Raw genomic sequence first — 18,043 nt, 5'->3', positions numbered from 1 at the left:
AAGGTTTGAGTAGTTTGTACTTGGTCATGTGCGATAAAAATAAAATAAAATAAATTGTATTCCTTTACAAAACAAGAGTAGACCCATAAAAGAGCTCAGAAGAGAAATGTACACGACAACGTTCAACCACTTAGAACGTGAAGAAGAGCTCCGACCACACAACCTGCAGCATCCACACTGTTTTAAAATATTACATTTTTCATACTTTGAAATATGATATTTGGAAATATTTTGCATGGTGTTTTACAATTTAAGTTAATTTTTTTCTTATATGATGTGTTTTAACTGTCGTTTTCCAGTTTGTTTTGTTTTTGAGTGCAGAAACAAAAATAGAAAGACATTTTTCAGCAAGTGAAGACTTTGTCAAAAACCAAATAAATAAATAAAATGAGGACGTTTCTATGAAAAGACTTTTGGATTGTGGGGATTCCTGCTTAACAAAGATGTTGATTGTATTAAAATCCAAAGAATCCCATTTAAGTAAGTAGGCACATTTTGGGATAACTTGAAATGTTTGCGTAGTTTTTCTCATACAAATTTAAAACAAAAATAAACTTTAACATTTTAACTGAATATTAACTTTGAGGGACATTTTTAGTTAACATTTTTAAATGAATTCAAATTTGGTTAAAGGTTTCCCATCAGTGTTAAAATATGTATGAATAAAGAAAAAGATGTTCAGACAAGCTGCTCTTTTTTTGTCACATTGTTTTTTTTTACCATAATTGGCACATGATTTCAGCTATTTTAGGAACTGCTTTTTGGGCAATTATTGTAAAACTAAAAACTTTGACAAAATTGGCAGAAACTCCAAACAAACTCGGATGTTTTGAATCCAAGAACATTTTGTCCAAATTTTAAAAAGCTTGACTAAGTGGCTACTTGCAGGGAAACCTTTGAATTAAAATATGTGAGGAATGTAAACAACGAATGTTATTAAAAATGTTGATTTCTTTTGCTTAAAAATATTTCCGGCCACATAAAAAAAAAAGAACTGACAGAAACACAAAAGAAAAAAGCTCCGGTTGGAATGAAACTCACACAGACGACGAGCTGAAACTAAATCTGAGTCCTCGTGGAAATGAAACTCTTCAGGGATCCTCGGAGGAGCCAAATCCAGAAATTCTACCCAAAAAATAAAACATTCAATAATAAGAACAAAATGAAGAATCCATCTTCAGTCAGAAGAAGCTTCGACAGGAAGAGATCGACTCTCTCTCTCCGTCAGGCGGCGCTCTGGTCGCCCTCCCTGCAGACCCCTCCGGAGAGACTCTGGGGGGGGTCAGCTCGCGGTGACGAAGTCCGTCACAGAGGGTTGTTCAGCTGGTAAAAGACGTACAATACATATATATATATATATATATATATATATATATATAAAATATTTCTTTTAAAAACGATTGGAATTCTTTTTAGCCCAGATTTCTGCATGCCAGGCAGACTGAGGCGACAATCAGACAGGAAGCTGCTGCAGCATGAGCGTCGCCTCAGGTCAACCGCGGGGTTGTCGGGGTCACCGCCTCTCAGGCCTGTCAGGAAATCCGGTAGTTGAAGGCGTCCTTCTCCATGTAGTCCGTCCAGGTGGAGGACGGCATGCTGCGGTACGGATCCAGCAGGATCCGGAAGCAGCGCACGATCAGCAGGCCCAGGAAGATGAAGAGGATGAAGACGAAGATGAAGGCCGCCCGCTGCTCGAGCGCGAGGAAGGAGGTGGACACGGAGGCGGAGGACGAGGAAGAGGACGAGGAAGAGGACGAGGAAGAGGAGGAGGAAGAGGAGAAGGTGCTGCTGTAGAGGTCGTCGGCCATGTTGAAGAAACGGTTGTTAGAGGCGCGTCTTCTGCAGAGAAAACAAACGGAGAGATGTTTATTAAACATAAATGTTTACTCAACAGCAACAGAAACATCGTGACAATCGGACCCAAATCCAGAGCCCGCATGGTGGACTGAAGGCCTTCACTGGACGCTGCTTCAGGAAGCTGCATCAGGATGCTTTAGGGTTTTCGTAGTCAGATGCCCCTTTTGAATGTGCACAGGATTCACGTCTCTAAGTTGCTACAACCTGGAAAAGAAAGCTAAGCTCTATCATGATAAAAATGTCATGACCTTCAATCTGAACAAATTCAACACCATTTCCTGTTAAAAGGCCCTATCTAGAGTGTCTGTGCAAAATCTGGAGTCTGTGGGACCAAGTATGGAGATTTCATGGCTCGTTTTGCACTTCAAAAAAGACGAATAATTAAGGCTTTGAAGGCCCAATTTGACCCTTTGGGCCTGTTTTGAGTCCCTTAACCTGCAGCGATTGGCACCAAACGTTAGGGTATTCATATTCAGATGCCCCTCTTGGAATGGGAAAAGGTCTCTAGCTTCATTTAAAGTATTTATTTTAAATTAAAAGACTGGTTTTGGGGGAAAGGCCTTTCTCGACTAAAGTGTGATACTTCTGGGTGCAGTACAAACACGTTTTAAATGACTTGTTGACCAGAAGACTGGATATTCTTGGACGGCAGAGGATCCTCTACTCGGATTTGTTGGTTTTAACTAGCAAGCATGCTGCTAACAGAAGATAGCTTTCTAGAGGGTCTACAGAATTCCGCTTATACTATGTTGTTCAGCTCATCCAGGGCAATGTTCCCATCAAGTCTCAAGCCGTTTGGGCCTTTTTCTGAGGACTTATGGCTAAAAAAGCTAAGCTCTGGCATGTTCAGAACAAAAAAAGCCCAAATCAGCCCAAACCCTCGACATGGTCTCAGGGTTGTTAAGCCGTACAGCCCAAGGCCCAAATTGACCCTTTGACCCTGTTTTTGGGGCCCTTAACTTGCAGCGATTGGTCCCAAAATTTAGGCTATTCATATTCAGATGCCCCTCTTGGAATGTGCAAAGGATCCAGGTCTCTAAGTTGCTTTAAAGTATCAAATTTGAACTAAAAGACTGTTTTTTAAAGATTTTGTATAGGATTTCTGGGGGAAGTTGGCACTGAGACAATTCCTGTTCTGAAGGTTTTGGAGGGGATTTCACACCATTTCCTGTTAATAGACCCTGTCTAGAGTGTCTGTGCAAATTCTGGAGTCTCTGGTACTAAGAATGGGACATTGGCCTAAATGGACTAGGAATCGCTCCAATCTACAGAACAAAAATACATACAACCAGAAATGTGCCCAATCTGGCACTATATCTCCATATATAATACCAGAGCTACCAGCTAACTTATAGCCATGGTTTGTGTGAATATCGGAACACCAGCTATGTTATAGCCCAATAGTCGGAATAAATATCAGAATACCTGCTAACATACAGCCCTATAGTAGTATAAATATCAGAACATTATCTAACTTATAGCCATGGTCTGTGTTAATATCAGAACACCAGCCAAGTTATAGCCCGATAGTTAGTATAAATATCAGAACATCAGCTAACGTACAGCCATGGGCTTTGGTAATATCAAAACACCAGCTAAAATATAACCTAAGTTTGTATTAATATCAGCAAACCAGCTAAGTTAAACAGTTTTGATAGGAAGTTCTTTGATTAAATGGGTTCCGTCATGGATTTTATGAAAACTTATTTGATGGCATAACAGTCTGATTACATGAAAGTGCACAAACTATAATAATATCTATGAAATATTGAGTTCATGTGATATACACACTTTTACACACTTTGTCAGGAAACGGTTCACACCGGGGCAACGACACACACCGCCATACCCCCTATGACCACTAGGGTCCAGTTTAAAAAAAATAAAAAAATTGCACCAGGCATATCAGCAGGCTGTTTTCTATTGATTGCAATGCTCTTGGGAAAAATTGGTTCCCACGGGGTGAGTGATATGTCAGGTGGTGGACCCCACTGTGATAAAAACACACACACTTGGACACACACACCTGAACACACACACACACTTGGACACACACACACACCTGGACACACACACACACTTGGACACACACACACACCTGGACACACACACAATTGGCCAGACACACACGCACGTGGACACACACACACACACCTGGACACAGACACACCTGAACACACACACACACTTGGACACACACCTGAACACACACTCGCTCGCTCGCACACAAACACACACGCACACACACAAGCTTGGAAGTGAGGACCAAGACAGTTCACATTGGGAGTGAGGTCCACCCTTTCTGCTGTACTTAGAAAAGATTAATGCTGCATTTGAGCTCTAAAAGGCTACCTGACTCAAGTTCACACCTCAGATTCTTTACAAAAACAAAGAAAAAAAATATATATTTGCGATGGTCCTCACTTTGATGGCCATGCAAACACACACACACACACCTGGACACACACACACCTGGACACATGCCTGGACACACCGGAGAGGGTGGGACTTCGCATATGTCACGTTATTATTTGATGATTATATTTGTTAATTGATTCTAGTGGACGTCAAAGGAACTGAGCTGACGATGCCTTCACTGACGCCTTGTTTACTTGGACGCTGACTCTGATAGTATATATATTTATACGTATATATATACATATATATATATACACATATATATTAATATATATTCACTCTTTTAAGTGTGGACAGTCGTGGGTTGATGGATGGAGCAATTATGTCAGGTGCAGCGTCGCCATGGTGACGGCAGCCAGCATCCACATATCAGGCGGAGAGAAACTTGGGTAACCATGGTATCAAACTCGCGTCTTCTGACCCTTTACCCCTCACATGGTTCTTCCTCGTTTTCCAAATTCCCAGTTTGGCCCGTCCTGAAAGGAAGTTCATTACTGTGTGTACACGCTTCTTTTTAGCAGAGTAATTCAGACTATAAATAAAAAGACGGGAAGAAAACCGTTCTCCTAAGCCCTGAAACCACGCCTGCAGGCGGCTGAAGAGTCTCACCAGTCTGGAGCACTCTACAAACAGATGATGGATGGTTTCTGTCTGAGAGCAGAAAGGACAGCCGTCCCCTGCGCCAGGATCGAGGTCCACCAGATACCTTTTCGTAGCTATGGCCCCATGTACAATCCTCCATTGGAGGTCTCCTGTCCGTTTGTCTACAGGGGGTTTGTACAGGGACCGCCAAAAGACTCGGTCCACCTCGACACCCTCACCCCTGCCAGAGACCGCAAGTTAGAGACCTTCACACTGACCTGGTACGTTGCTTTACTCCCCAGATTCTCAAAGGGGTGTCTTTAGAGACAGCCGGATGTCCTCCTCCTCCTTCCTGTTGGACAGACAACCAGGGGTGGGAAGACATACTCACACTCATCGTCCCATTGGTCAGATACTGTGGGGTCCCCAACAAACGCTCTGAGGGCTTCTGGCAGAGAAGCACAGACGTCCTCCACCAGTCTGAGCAGCAGCCTGCTGGACTGGATGTTGGTCACTTCCTCTAGCTGAGGGATGGAGGACTTCATTAGATGACCCAGCTTCACACAGCCGGCCTCTCTCAGGCTGGATCTCAGGCTGGCCGACGTCAGGACCTCTCAAAGAGCCACATCCCTGGTGTCATCACAGCTCTCCGGTGAACAGTAAACACCTGCCACGCCTGTAGGACGGACTGGTAGAACGGTGTCAGACCAGTTAAGTCTAATGACTGGGGCTGAAGTAGAAACAGGTGCTTGTCATACCCTAACCGTCCAGCCTTCCTCAGCAGCACACAGGCAGTGTCAGTCCATGGCAGGCCGAAGCTGTACAGCAGCCTCTGAGCCGTCTGCAGTCTGAAGGCTGTTATGCGGGATGCAATGGCCACCAGGCCCTGTCCTCCCTCCTGGACCGGCAGGTACAGCACCGCAGACCTCAGCCAGTGAAGCCCGGACCAGAAGAAGTCCACAACTGTCCTCTGGATTCCTTCAATCGGGTCTCTGCTGCATGAAAAGCTCTCCCAGCTGCACGTGCCCGACTCCACCTGCAAATGGATCACAGACTTCCTGTCTGACAGGAAGCAGCACGTGAGGCTGGGAAAGCACATCTCATCCACTCGGACCATCAGCACCGGATCCCCTCAAGGCTGCGTTCTTTCCCCTCTAATCTTCTCCCTGTGTATCAACAGCTGCAGTTCCAGTCACCAGTCCGTCAAGCTCCTGAAGTTCACGGGTGGCACCACCCTCATTGGTCTCATCTCTGGTGGGGATGAGTCCGCCTACAGGTGGGAGACTGACCATCTGGTGACCTGGTGCAGCCAGAACAACCTGGTGCTCAACGCCCTAAAGACAGTGGAGATGGTTGTGGACTTCAGGAAGAACGCAGCCCCACCCGCCCCCCTCACCCTGTGTGACTCCCCCGTCAACTTGGTGGAGTCCTTCCGCTTCCTGAGCTCCACCATATCCCAGGACCTCAAGTGGGAGCTGAACATCAGCTCCATCACCAAAAAGGCGCATCAGAGGATGTACCGCCTGAGGCAGCTGAAGAAATTCAACCTGCCAAAGACAATGATGGCACACTTTTACACGGCCATCATTGAGTCCATCCTCTGCTCCTCCATCACCGTCTGGCACGCTGCAGCCAAGGACAAGGACAAGGCCCGACTGCAGCGCACCGTTCGCTCTGCAGAGAGGGTGATTGGCTGCAATCTGCCGTCCCTCCTGGACCTGTTTGCCTCAAGGTCCCTGAAGCGGGCAAGAAAGATTGCAGCCGACCGCTCTCACCCTGGACACGAGCTGTTGGAGTCCCTTCCATCTGGCAGGAGGCTAGTCCACCAAGTCCTAGACGCACGCCACTCAAACAGCTTCTTCCCGTCAGCAGTCAGCCTCATCAACGGAGCCCGGACCCCCCACTGACTTTATAGGCTTTATTACATCAGGCTGCTCAGGAAAGCCAGTCTGAACCGTCGCCCTCTCACCCTAGAGAGGACTGGTAGAGAGCATCCTCGCCGCAGGCATCACTGTCTGGTATGGAACACCACACAGGCAGAGAGGAAGGCTCTGCAGAGAGGATCACAGGGACAACACTTCCTTCCATGGACTCCATATATGTGCAGCGCTGTCGTAAAAGAGCAGAGGGAATCATCAGAGACTCACTCCACCCATATATAAATAATTTATATGTATAGATCACCACTTCTGTACATTGTTCTCTTTTATATATATCTTGTATTTATATTTTATATCTTGTATTTTTCTCTTTTCTCTTTTATATCTTGTATTTTGAAATGCTGACTCGGAGAGCCCTGCATAAGAATTCCAATGTGTGTGGACTGTTGGTCCAGGCACAAATGGCAAATAAAAATCTTGAATCTTGAATCTTGACTGACTCTTTCATCCCTTGGTCTATTTTCCACCGGTCACTCCTCTGCACATACCAGCACACTTAAATTATACACATGTCACTTTAACTTAAACTGTAACATTCCATACACTTTACATTTGCACTTTATCCTACACTGTACATTTTACATTTTACTCTGTCTCGTCTGCACTTTGTTGATTGTTTATTTGTTGTCTATTGTTGTTGCTTGTTGTTGTTTGTTATGTCCTATGTTGCACCAACCACCACGTTAAGTTCCTTGTAGGTGTAAACCTACTTGGCTAATAAAAGTTTCTGATTCTGATTCTGTGGTGGAGGTAGGACTACAAGTCTGTGCCAAAGGGTCGAGGCAACCAAGTTATTGACAATTAGGACCCTCCCCCTGTAAGAGAGGTAGCAGCCATTTCCACTTAGACAGTCTGGTACACACTCTCTCCATAGCACCTCCCAGTTCTGTCTCTGTTCCCAAGAAAACACCCAAAACCTTCAAGCCCTGCCTTCCCCATCTAATGCTTCCTGGTAGTTTTGGTGTTCCTTTGCTTAACCACTGCCCAACCTGCAAAGCTTCACTCTTCCCCCAGTTTATCTTTGCTGAAGATGCCCTCTCAAACAAAGCTAAACTGCTCCCTAGAACATCTACATCCCTCTGGTCTTTGACCAACACATTAACATCATCAGCATATGCCGACACCAGCAGCGAGGGCCCCTGAGTCCTGACAGACGGGATCTCAACCTGTGTAGAAGAGGTTCAAAGGCAATAGACTATAGCTGTCCAGAGATAGGACATCCCTGTCTCAGGCCTCTCTGGACCTGGACTGGACAGCTCAGCGCAGCTGTCTGTGAACACTCCTGCAGCACCTCCCACAGGTCGGCTCCCAAACACTTCCAGAAGTGCTTATAGAAATCTGCAGGCAGCCTGTCCAGTCTAGGAGCTCTCCCAGCAGCCATCTGACCCACAGCAGTGGTCAGCTCCTCCAGGACAGCTCTGTCCTCGGGACCCAGCTGAGGAAGGTCTTGAAGCAGCTCGTCAACACTCTCCCTGTGGTTGTCCTCCTTCCTGAAGAGGGCGCTGTAGAAGCTAACGGCATCTTATCTCATTTCAACCGGGTCAGTCGTCATAACACCATCAGGGAGGTGGAGAGACACCATCTGTTTGGTCCGAGAGACGGACTTCTCCAGATTGAAGAAATAAGAAGTTGGAGCATCCATGTCCCTAACACTGGTGAAGCCTGTGAGTGTCTGTCCTGGTGTGAGTGACTGTGCTCCAAATCCCTGACCTCATTCCCTAGATTCTCAATGAGCCGTTTGACTCTTACTGTGGAGTGACTTGTGTATTGTTGAACAAAGACACGTATGTGTGTCTTTCCTACTTCCCACCACTGACTCAAATTGCTTTTCTTTCCCCCAGAAAGCCTCAAACTTTTGACAGAAATCACTGTCCTGAAGCACCTGAATGTTAAAGTGCCAGTGAGAGCTTTCCTTGGTTGTTGCCAGGCCCGGGGTGGGTAATCGGGAGAGTTCCCGGTGGGCCGCTTCAGAATTTTATTAGTTGACATTTGTCACATTAGTTCATCTTCTCTTAAAGTGGGCTACACACGTTCCGCATTCTGACACCGCAGCCTCTGCATGGGTTGTACCATGCAAGGAAGTTCTCCCCTCCCAAAAAGAGTTGGTTCGGTCCGTAGCCCGTCTTTTCCAAACAGTTTTCTCTAGGCTACCGATAGCTGGGCCGGCCCGACCGCAGCGATACGCGTCAGGGAGGACGGACGGGAGGAAGAGGGCAGGAGGGGCTGAAAAAGCCAGGTTGAAAAAAAGACAAAAACCAAGATGATTACGGACAAAAAACAAAATGAAACAGCCAAAAACTAAGATGATGACGACGAATCAATGCAATTTAATCTGAATATATGATAATAATGAATCATAATTTAGTTGTGTAATAATATTTTAGATTGTATACATATACACACACGTACTAAAATACTATCATTTAGGTACAGCAGTCGCTGTAGTGCTGAAGGAATAATTACGAAGTACAACTTGCTTGTCATGAGTGTTTGTGTGTCTGCCTCCATTTGATTATCCCTGTAATGGACAACAGCACAATCTAAATATGAAAGCAGTTCAAACCGACTGTGTGGATATAAATACTCTGACAGCTCTGTCTGAGTCTCAGGTTCCTACTGAGCGCGTGCAGTCCGCCTCCGTCTACGTGTCTCTCCTCCTGTATACAGCCGCCTCGTCTTCACACCTTCACCTCCGAAGGTGTGAAGGAATATAAATGTGCTCCTCCTTCTTCGTGTGATCTGAAGTACGTTTTACTTCACAAGCAACAGATTCAGGATCAGTTCTAGTATCTGGACCAGCTGATGAAACCTGAACCTGGAGAATGTTGCTTTCTAGGAATATTCTCATTCCCTTCCTTTCCAGCAGTGAGACCAGGAGATGGAAACCAAGCACACACCAAAACCCCTGAAGATCACAAATGAACACTTCACATCGAGCAGCAGGAAGTGACCTCATGGAGTTTCACAACGCTGGAGGACAACAAGTAGTTACAGCTCACTCGCTCCCAAATGTTCAAGTGACAGTTTGTGTTTCTTCATTTCAGTATCTTTGTGGTTGTTATGTGTATCTTTGTGGTTGTTTTCAGTATCTTTGTGGTTGTGTTGTGTATATTTTTGGTTGTCTTCAGTATCTTTGTGGTTGTTATGTGTATATTTTTGGTTGTCTTCAGTATCTTTGTGGTTGTGTTGTGTATATTTGTGGTTGTCTTCAGTCTTTTTGTGGTTGTTATGTGTATCTTTGTGGTTGTTTTCAGTATCTTTGTGGTTGTGTTGTGTATATTTGTGGTTGTTTTCAGTATCTTTGTGGTTGTGTTGTGTATATTTGTGGTTGTCTTCAGTATCTTTGTGGTTGTGTTGTGTATATTTGTGGTTGTTTTCAGTATATTTGTGGTTGTTATGTGTATCTTTGTGGTTGTCTTCAGTCTCTTTGTGGTTGTTATGTGTATCTTTGTGGATGTTTTCAGTATATTTGTGGTTGTTTTCAGTATATTTGTGGTTGTCTTCAGTCTCTTTGTGGTTGTTATGTGTATCTTTGTGGTTGTTTTCAGTATATTTGTGGTTGTTTTCAGTATATTTGTGGTTGTCTTCAGTCTCTTTGTGGTTGTTATGTGTATCTTTGTGGTTGTTTTCAGTATATTTGTGGTTGTCTTCAGTCTCTTTGTGGTTGTTATGTGTATCTTTGTGGTTGTTTTCAGTATCTTTGTGGTTGTGTTGTGTATATTTGTGGTTGTTTTCAGTATCTTTGTGGTTGTGTTGTGTATATTTGTGGTTGTCTTCAGTATCTTTGTGGTTGTGTTGTGTATATTTGTGGTTGTCTTCAGTATCTTTGTGGTTGTCTTCAGTATCTTTGTGGTTGTTATGTGTATCTTTGTGGTTGTTTTCAGTATATTTGTGGTTGTCTTCAGTCTCTTTGTGGTTGTTATGTGTATCTTTGTGGTTGTTTTCAGTATATTTGTGGTTGTCTTCAGTCTCTTTGTGGTTGTTATGTGTATCTTTGTGGTTGTTTTCAGTATATTTGTGGTTGTCTTCAGTCTCTTTGTGGTTGTTATGTGTATCTTTGTGGTTGTTTTCAGTATATTTGTGGTTGTCTTCAGTCTCTTTGTGGTTGTTATGTGTATCTTTGTGGTTGTTTTCAGTATATTTGTGGTTGTGTTCAGTCTCTTTGTGGTTGTTTTGTGTATTTGTTGTTTTATGGATCTCTTTGTGGTCGTTTTGCAGCTCTTAAGAGGTCGGGGTGAACTGGATGACTCTAGATGCTTCTCAGATCATCGGACTGGATCTCTGCATTCATTTGGTTTGTTTTAATGACACTAAACACATCGAACTACGTTCCTCAGAGAGTTTTCATGCAGAGACGAAAGAAGAAAGGCATCGCAGTTTCCTGCGTGTTCGGCCCTCGAGATGCCAAAAACACTGCGAGGTCTACGACACAACGCTCCCCGGTCTGGACCCACAACCTGGACCCCGGTCTGGTCCCACAGGGGTCCAGCCAGGATTCAGATGAAACACACCCACTGACATTAGAAGGGAAGTTGGGACTGACCTCTCAGCAGTTTGGGTGGTGGTCTTGGTGGCGGTCTGGGTGGCGGTCTGGGTGGCGGTCTGGGTGGCGGTCTTGGTGGCGGTCTGGGTGGCGGTCTGGGTGGTTCAGCACCTACACCCCGGCACAGCCGAGCACTGAAGCAACACTTTCCAGAGAGAACAAGTTGTCAGCATCCTCTCGTACTCCTGTCTCCTCTCCGGAGACTCCAGCCGTCCAAATGGATGCTTTTTATTTGTATTTCTTTATTTCTTCCTCTTCCTCTGACGCCTCCTCTCCTCTCTCCTCTCTGCTTCGACAACAACTGAAAGGACGACTATGCTGGCTGTGCCTCGTCGCCCATGGCAACCAGTTACTATAGTGATGGACCCGAGCTCATTGGGAGACGGAGGTGATGATGGCGTGTGCGTGCGTTTTTAGGTTGTTTGGCTCGTATCTGTTTTTAAAGCACAATACAGTAGTAGTACTTTATAATAAATATTAATTATTACAAACACCAGACTGGAAGAGACACAAAGATGTTTGTTAATTTTTTTGTTTCTTTTTGGTCATTATTTAATCTCTTTGTGTTTGTCTTACGTATCTTTTAGTTTTTTTGAGTCTGCTGTGGATGCTGTATGTCTCTTTGTATCTCTGTGTCTCGTTGTGTCTCTTTGTGTCTCTGTGTGTCTTTCTATCTCTTTGAATCTCTTTGTATCTTTGTGTCTCTGTGTGTCTTTCTGTCTCTTTGTATCTCTTTGTGTCTCTGTGTGTCTTCATGTATTGTTGTATCTCTGTGTCTCGTTGTGTCTCGTTGTGTGTCTTTGTGTCTCTGTGTGTCTTTCTGTCTCTTTGTATCTCTGTGTCTCGTTGTGTCTCTTTGTATCTCTGTGTCTCGTTGTGTCTCTTTGTATCTCTGTGTCTCGTTGTGTCTCTTTGTATCTCTTTGTGTCTCTTTGTGTCTTTATGTATTGTTGTGTCTCTGTGTCTCGTTGTGTCTCGTTGTGTCTCTGTGTGTCTTTCTGTCTCTTTGAATCCCTTTGTATCTTTGTGTCTCTGTGTGTCTTCATGTATTGTTGTGTCTCTGTGTCTCGTTGTGTCTCGTTGTGTGTCTTTGTGTCTCTGTGTGTCTTTCTGTCTCTTTGTATCTCTTTGTATCTTTGTGTCTCTGTGTGTCTTCATGTATTGTTGTGTCTCTGTGTCTCGTTGTGTCTTGTTGTGTGTCTTTATGTCTCTGTGTGTCTTTCTGTCTCTTTGTATCTCTGTGTCTCTTTGTATCTCTTTGTATCTTTGTGTCTCTGTGTGTCTTTATGTATTGTTGTGTCTCTGTGTCTCGTTGTGTCTCGTTGTGTGTCTTTGTGTCTCTGTGTGTCTTCATGTATTGTTGTGTCTCTGTGTCTCGTTGTGTGTCTTTGTGTCTCTGTGTGTCTTTCTGTCTCTTTGTATCTCTTTGTATCTTTGTGTCTCTGTGTGTCTTTCTGTCTCTTTGCATCTCTTTGTATCTTTGTGTCTCTGTGTGTCTTTGTGTCTCTTTGTATCTCTTTGTATCTTTGTGTCTCTGTGTGTCTTCATGTATTGTTGTGTCTCTGTGTCTCGTTGTGTCTCGTTGTGTGTCTTTGTGTCTCTGTGTGTCTTTCTGTCTCTTTGTATCTCTTTGTATCTTTGTGTCTCTGTGTGTCTTCATGTATTGTTGTGTCTCTGTGTCTCGTTGTGTTTCGTTGTGTGTCTTTGTGTCTCTGTGTGTCTCTTTGTGGTCATTGTGCGTCTCTTAATTGATTTTCCTAAATGTTTCCAGTGACTTCAGACCGAGTCTCTTTGACTCTTTCCTCCACACAAATGAAGCTTGTCTGCAGCACGATGACGAGAATTTAAACAAACACACACACATTTAGTTTCATTACCAATCACTCAGGAAATAAAGACGTGTGTGTTTGTGTGTGTGTGTGTGTGTGTGTGTGTTTTATTGAAGCTCTAAGACACTCTTTGATTGGGCTCATTTTCTGATTTGGAGTATTTGGGACATTTTACCGTGTAGAAACCAACTCATTCACGCCCTCTGGTGGACAAACTGAAACATGTTTCTGAAATGGGACAATGTATATTTAGGTATTTTATTCAAATTTTATATATATTATAATAAGAACAATACTGTTTGTCCTCCGTTTCTGTCTTCTACCTGTATCTGTGTGTGTGTGTGTGTGTGTTGAAAAAACACTTTTTCTTCGACAAAACGACACCGTTCATCAGACAGAAGCTGTACAAAACCGTCATTATTATCAGATTGTTATAATGTTCAGTCCCTGAACTCAAATGTAACATGCTCTATTGTTTCCACTTGTCCACAAGTCACATTTGCCTGTATCATGTAGAGCCCAGTGTGACCCAAAAGTCTTGATATCACTCTTTTCTCCATCTTTCCTGTACACTCTGTAAACCATCATCCTTTTCTATCCTCCCATTGCTTCTGCCACCTTTCCTTCAACCTCTTTTGAATAATACTTTTTACTGAAGCTGACTGCAAAATGTTTGCAGCTTCTTTTGTAGCTTTATCTGCCGTTTCCTTCCCTTTGACACAACATGTGCTGGTGCCCATCATTATGTATAATGTGTGCTGTATGAGGAAGTCTGAATGTCCTGTAAGCGGCTCATGAGTCCCGTGTCCTCTGTCGTGTTAACACTACTCCCATCTTGTCCCCTGATCATCACTCCGGGATCATTTGACCTGTTTTGATATTCAGTTCTGGATCAATGCTCCTCCTACCTTGGTCACTGAAGTAAACTTGGACATAACTGTGGTACCTGTCAATGTGTGTCTGTATGCAAACCTCAACATACCTCCTCTCTCCGTGTTCTTCTTTAATAACACAACTTCTCCTGCTGCATCAGGAAGTGTCCACTGGAACTGTTGGACTGAAGTTGAATGTGTTGACTTCTGTTGCTTTCTGTGCTCCAGTCCATCCAAAGCTTCTGGTCTCCTCGTCTCCTCGTCTCCTTCACTAGCTGTGTTGGACGCTCCTCCTGTGTTCCTGTAGATTAGAGCAATAACTACTTCGTACTTCTAAAGTTTCCAGCTGTAGTGCAGCCGTTGGGTTGTCATGGCGGGTAAAACATTAGACAATAACAATAACAATACAAATAGAGACATATTACATTTAAAATAGAATATAGAAGAATATAAAATACAGTACTTCTATTCATGAGGGTCAGTGTGGACCCGGGCTCTGTTCATTAGCGGCAGTGGGGGACCACGATCCAGACCTCAACAATCCATGAAACAGAAGGAGGTAGAGAGGAGGGGGGGCGGGGCATCAGCAGGGCCAATGGGAGGCCGGCTCACCAGGCATCAGACACCTCCAGGTCCAATGGACCCTATGAGACGTGAAGTCACAACGACTCCGGGGAGGAAGCAGAGTTAATAAGGTGCAATGGAGAGATGTAAATTCATCCATAAGGAGAGAGAGAAGAGGAGATAGGTGCTCAGTGTATCCTAAAACATCCCCAGCAGCCTATAAGCCTATAGCAGCATATCAAGGGGCTGGACCAGGGCAAACCTGATTCAGCCCTAACTATAAGGGCTATTAAAGAGGAAAGTCTTAAGTCTATTCTTGAATGAGGTGACTGTGTCTGCCTCCAGGACTGAAAGTGGAAGCTGGTTCCATAAAAGAGGAGCTTGATAACTGAAGGCTCTGGCTCCCATCCTACTTTTTAGGACTCTAGGAACCACAAGTAGCCCCGCATTTAGTGAGCAGCTCTCTAGTGGGGCAATATGGTACTACAAGCTCCTTAAGATATGATGGTGCATCACCAATCAAGGCTTTGTAGGTGAGGAGAAGAATTTTAAATGTGATTCTTGATTTTACAGGGAGCCAGTGCAGAGCAGCTAATACAGGAGTCATGTGATCTCTTTTCTTAGTTTTTGTGAGTACACGAGCTGCAGCATTCTGGATCAACTGGAGGGATTTAAGAGACTTATTAGAGCAGCCTGATAATAAGGAGTTGCAGTAATCTAGTCTGGAAGTAACAAACGCGTGAACCAGCTTTTCTGCATCTTTTTGAGACAAGATGTGTCTGATTTTTGAAATGTTACGTAGATGAAAAAATGCAGTCCTTGAGATTTGCTTAACGTGGAGTTAAAGGACAAGTCTGGGTCAAAGATAACTAGAGATTCTTTACAGTGGTGTTGGATGCCAGGGCAATGCCATCTACAGAAACCACATCACCAGATAATTGATCTCTGAGGTGTTCAGTCCAGTAAAATAACTTCAGTTTTGTCTGAGTTTAACATCAGGAAGTTGCAGGTCATCCATGTTTTTATGTCTTTAAGACATTCTTGAATTTTAGCGAGCTGGTTGGTCTCCTCTGGTTTGATCCATAGATATAATTGAGTATCGTCTGCATAGCAATGAAAGTTTATGGAGTGTTTCCTGATAATATTGCCCAAAGGAAGCATATATAAGGTAAATAAAATTGGTCCAAGCACAGAACCTTGTGGAACTCCGTGATTAACGTTGGTGGTCATTGAGGCTTCATCGTCTACAAATACAAACTGAGATCGATCTGATAAATAGGATTTAAACCAACTTAGTGCGGTACCTGAAATGCCAATCGACTGATCCAGTCTCTGTAATAGGATGTCATGATCAATGGTGTCGAACGCAGCACTAAGGTCTAACAAGACCAGTACAGAGATGAGTCCTTTATCAGCACTAAGGTCTAACAAGACCAGTACAGAGATGAGTCCTACTTTCTCAAGGATCTTAGAGAGGAAGGGAAGGTTAGAGATCGGTCTGTAGTTAGCCAACACCTCTGGATTAAGAGTGGTCTTCTTCAGGAGAGGTTTAATTACAGCTACTTTGAAGGAATGTGGTACATGGCCTGTTAGCAAAGACACATTAACAATATCCAGCAGAGAGGTGCCAACTAAAGGCAACACGTCTTTAAGCAGCCTCGTTGGGATGGGGTCTAAGAGACAGGTAGACGGTTTAGAAGTAGAAACCATTGAGGACAATTGGTCTAGGTTAATGGGAGAAAAGCTATCCAAATATACACCAGGGCATACAGCCGTTTCCAAGGCCACTCCTCTTGATGACAGATCGGCAGTAGTTGAGGGCAAGAGATCATCAATCTTGCCTCTAATAGTTAAAATCTTTTCCTTGAAGAAGTTCATGAAGTCATTACTACTGAGGTCTATAGGAATACACGGCTCCACAGAGCTGTGACTCTCTGTCAGCCTGGCTACAGTGCTAAAGAGAACCCTGGGGTTGTTCTTATTTTTCTCTATTACTGATGAGTAATAGGCTGCTCTGGCATTACGGAGAGCCTTTTTATATGTTTTAAGACTATCTCGCCAAACTAAGCGTGATTCTTCCAGATTGGTGGAACGCCATATACTTTAAAGCTTTGGTGAAGTTTGCTTTAGGTCGCGGGTCTGAGGGTTCTACCAGGGAGCAAACCTCCTTTGCCTCACTGTCTTTTTCTTCAGTGGGGCTATCGAGTCTAGTGTCATTCTCAGTGAGCCTGTAGCACTATCGACAAGATGATCAATCTGGGACGGACTAAAGTTAGCACAGGAGTCCTCCGTCACATTGAGACGTGGTATTGAATCAAATGCAGAAGGAATCTCTTCTTTAAATGTAGCTACAGCACTGTCAGTTAGACATCTGGTGTAGAAACTTTTGACTAACGGTGTATACTCCGGGAGTATGAACTCAAAAGTTATGAGGTAATGGTCTGACAGAAGAGGGTTCTGTGGGAAGACCTCCAAATGATCAATGTCAATGCCATATGTAAGAACAAGGTGGAGGGTGTGGCCAAAGCAGTGAGTGGGTTTCTGTACTCTGACAGAAGCCAATCGAGTCCAACAATGAGATAAATGCAGTACTAAGGGAATCATTGTCAATATCCACATGAATATTAAAATCTCCTACAATAATAACCTTATCAGTTTTAAGGACTAAACTTAATAAAAACTCTGAAAATTCAGATTTCTGAATATGGACCTGGTGGCCGGTACAGTATAACAAATAGAATATGATCAACCTGTTTTAGTTACACGGCAATTTGATGCTTTAAACCTCTTTCAAATTGTAGCTGAGCCAACCAGACTTAATTTGAAATCAGCGTCATCTGCCACACTGATCAATATTATTCTCACTAACACTCCATCAAACTACCGATCTGGAGTCTTCAGTCAAGACTTGAGTGACCACTGTGCGTTCGCTCCGGCCTCTCTGTCAAACGTCCACCGGTGATTGTGACCAAGCGCTCACTGAAAAACTTTGACAATCAGGCCTTCCTGCAAGATGTTGCAGCTGCGTCTTGGAAATAATCAATCTTATCCCCTCAGTGGAAGATGTCTGGTCTTATTTCAAAAACACCTTTAGCCTAATCTGAGAAACACGCCCCATTGAAACGATTCCAGACAAAGAATCGCTACAGCCCCTGGTTTAGTCATGATTTGGCGGTTCTGATCCGCCTAAAAAAAGGTCTCCTCAGTCTGCTGCCGACTGGCTGGCCTTCAGACAATGCAGGAACAAAACAACACAGGCGATCAGGAAAACTAAAATCAGGTTGCTAGGGAACAGCTAGCAGAAGCTACGTCTGGTTGGTAGGGAACAGCTAGTGGTTAGGCTTAGCTGCAGAGGGGAATGGAGGAGTGCTCAGGGAACGGTGCCAGGTGGAGGCCTAATTGGCCTCAGCTGGGGCTAATGATGATTTGCTCTCCATT

General features: G+C 44.0%; 1 protein-coding gene across 1 annotated transcript; it reads right to left on the bottom strand.

The window, feature by feature from the left end:
* Nucleotides 1-1,532: 1,532 nt before the first annotated feature.
* LOC117739369 (cortexin-2-like) lies at nucleotides 1,533-11,356 on the bottom strand. Its single transcript, XM_034545733.1, has 2 exons — nucleotides 11,341-11,356; nucleotides 1,533-1,839 (listed from the first exon to the last, which is right to left on the bottom strand). The coding sequence occupies exon 2, from the start codon at nucleotides 1,806-1,808 to the stop codon at nucleotides 1,533-1,535; it is 276 nt and encodes a 91-aa protein (XP_034401624.1). The 5' UTR covers nucleotides 1,809-1,839; nucleotides 11,341-11,356.
* Nucleotides 11,357-18,043: the final 6,687 nt, after the last annotated feature.

This window comes from Cyclopterus lumpus, chromosome 11 (assembly GCF_009769545.1).
Source record: "Cyclopterus lumpus isolate fCycLum1 chromosome 11, fCycLum1.pri, whole genome shotgun sequence".
Lineage (NCBI taxonomy): Eukaryota > Metazoa > Chordata > Actinopteri > Perciformes > Cyclopteridae > Cyclopterus > Cyclopterus lumpus.
Note: the sequence above shows the minus strand (reverse complement) of the source record. Positions and strands in the feature narration are given on the sequence as shown.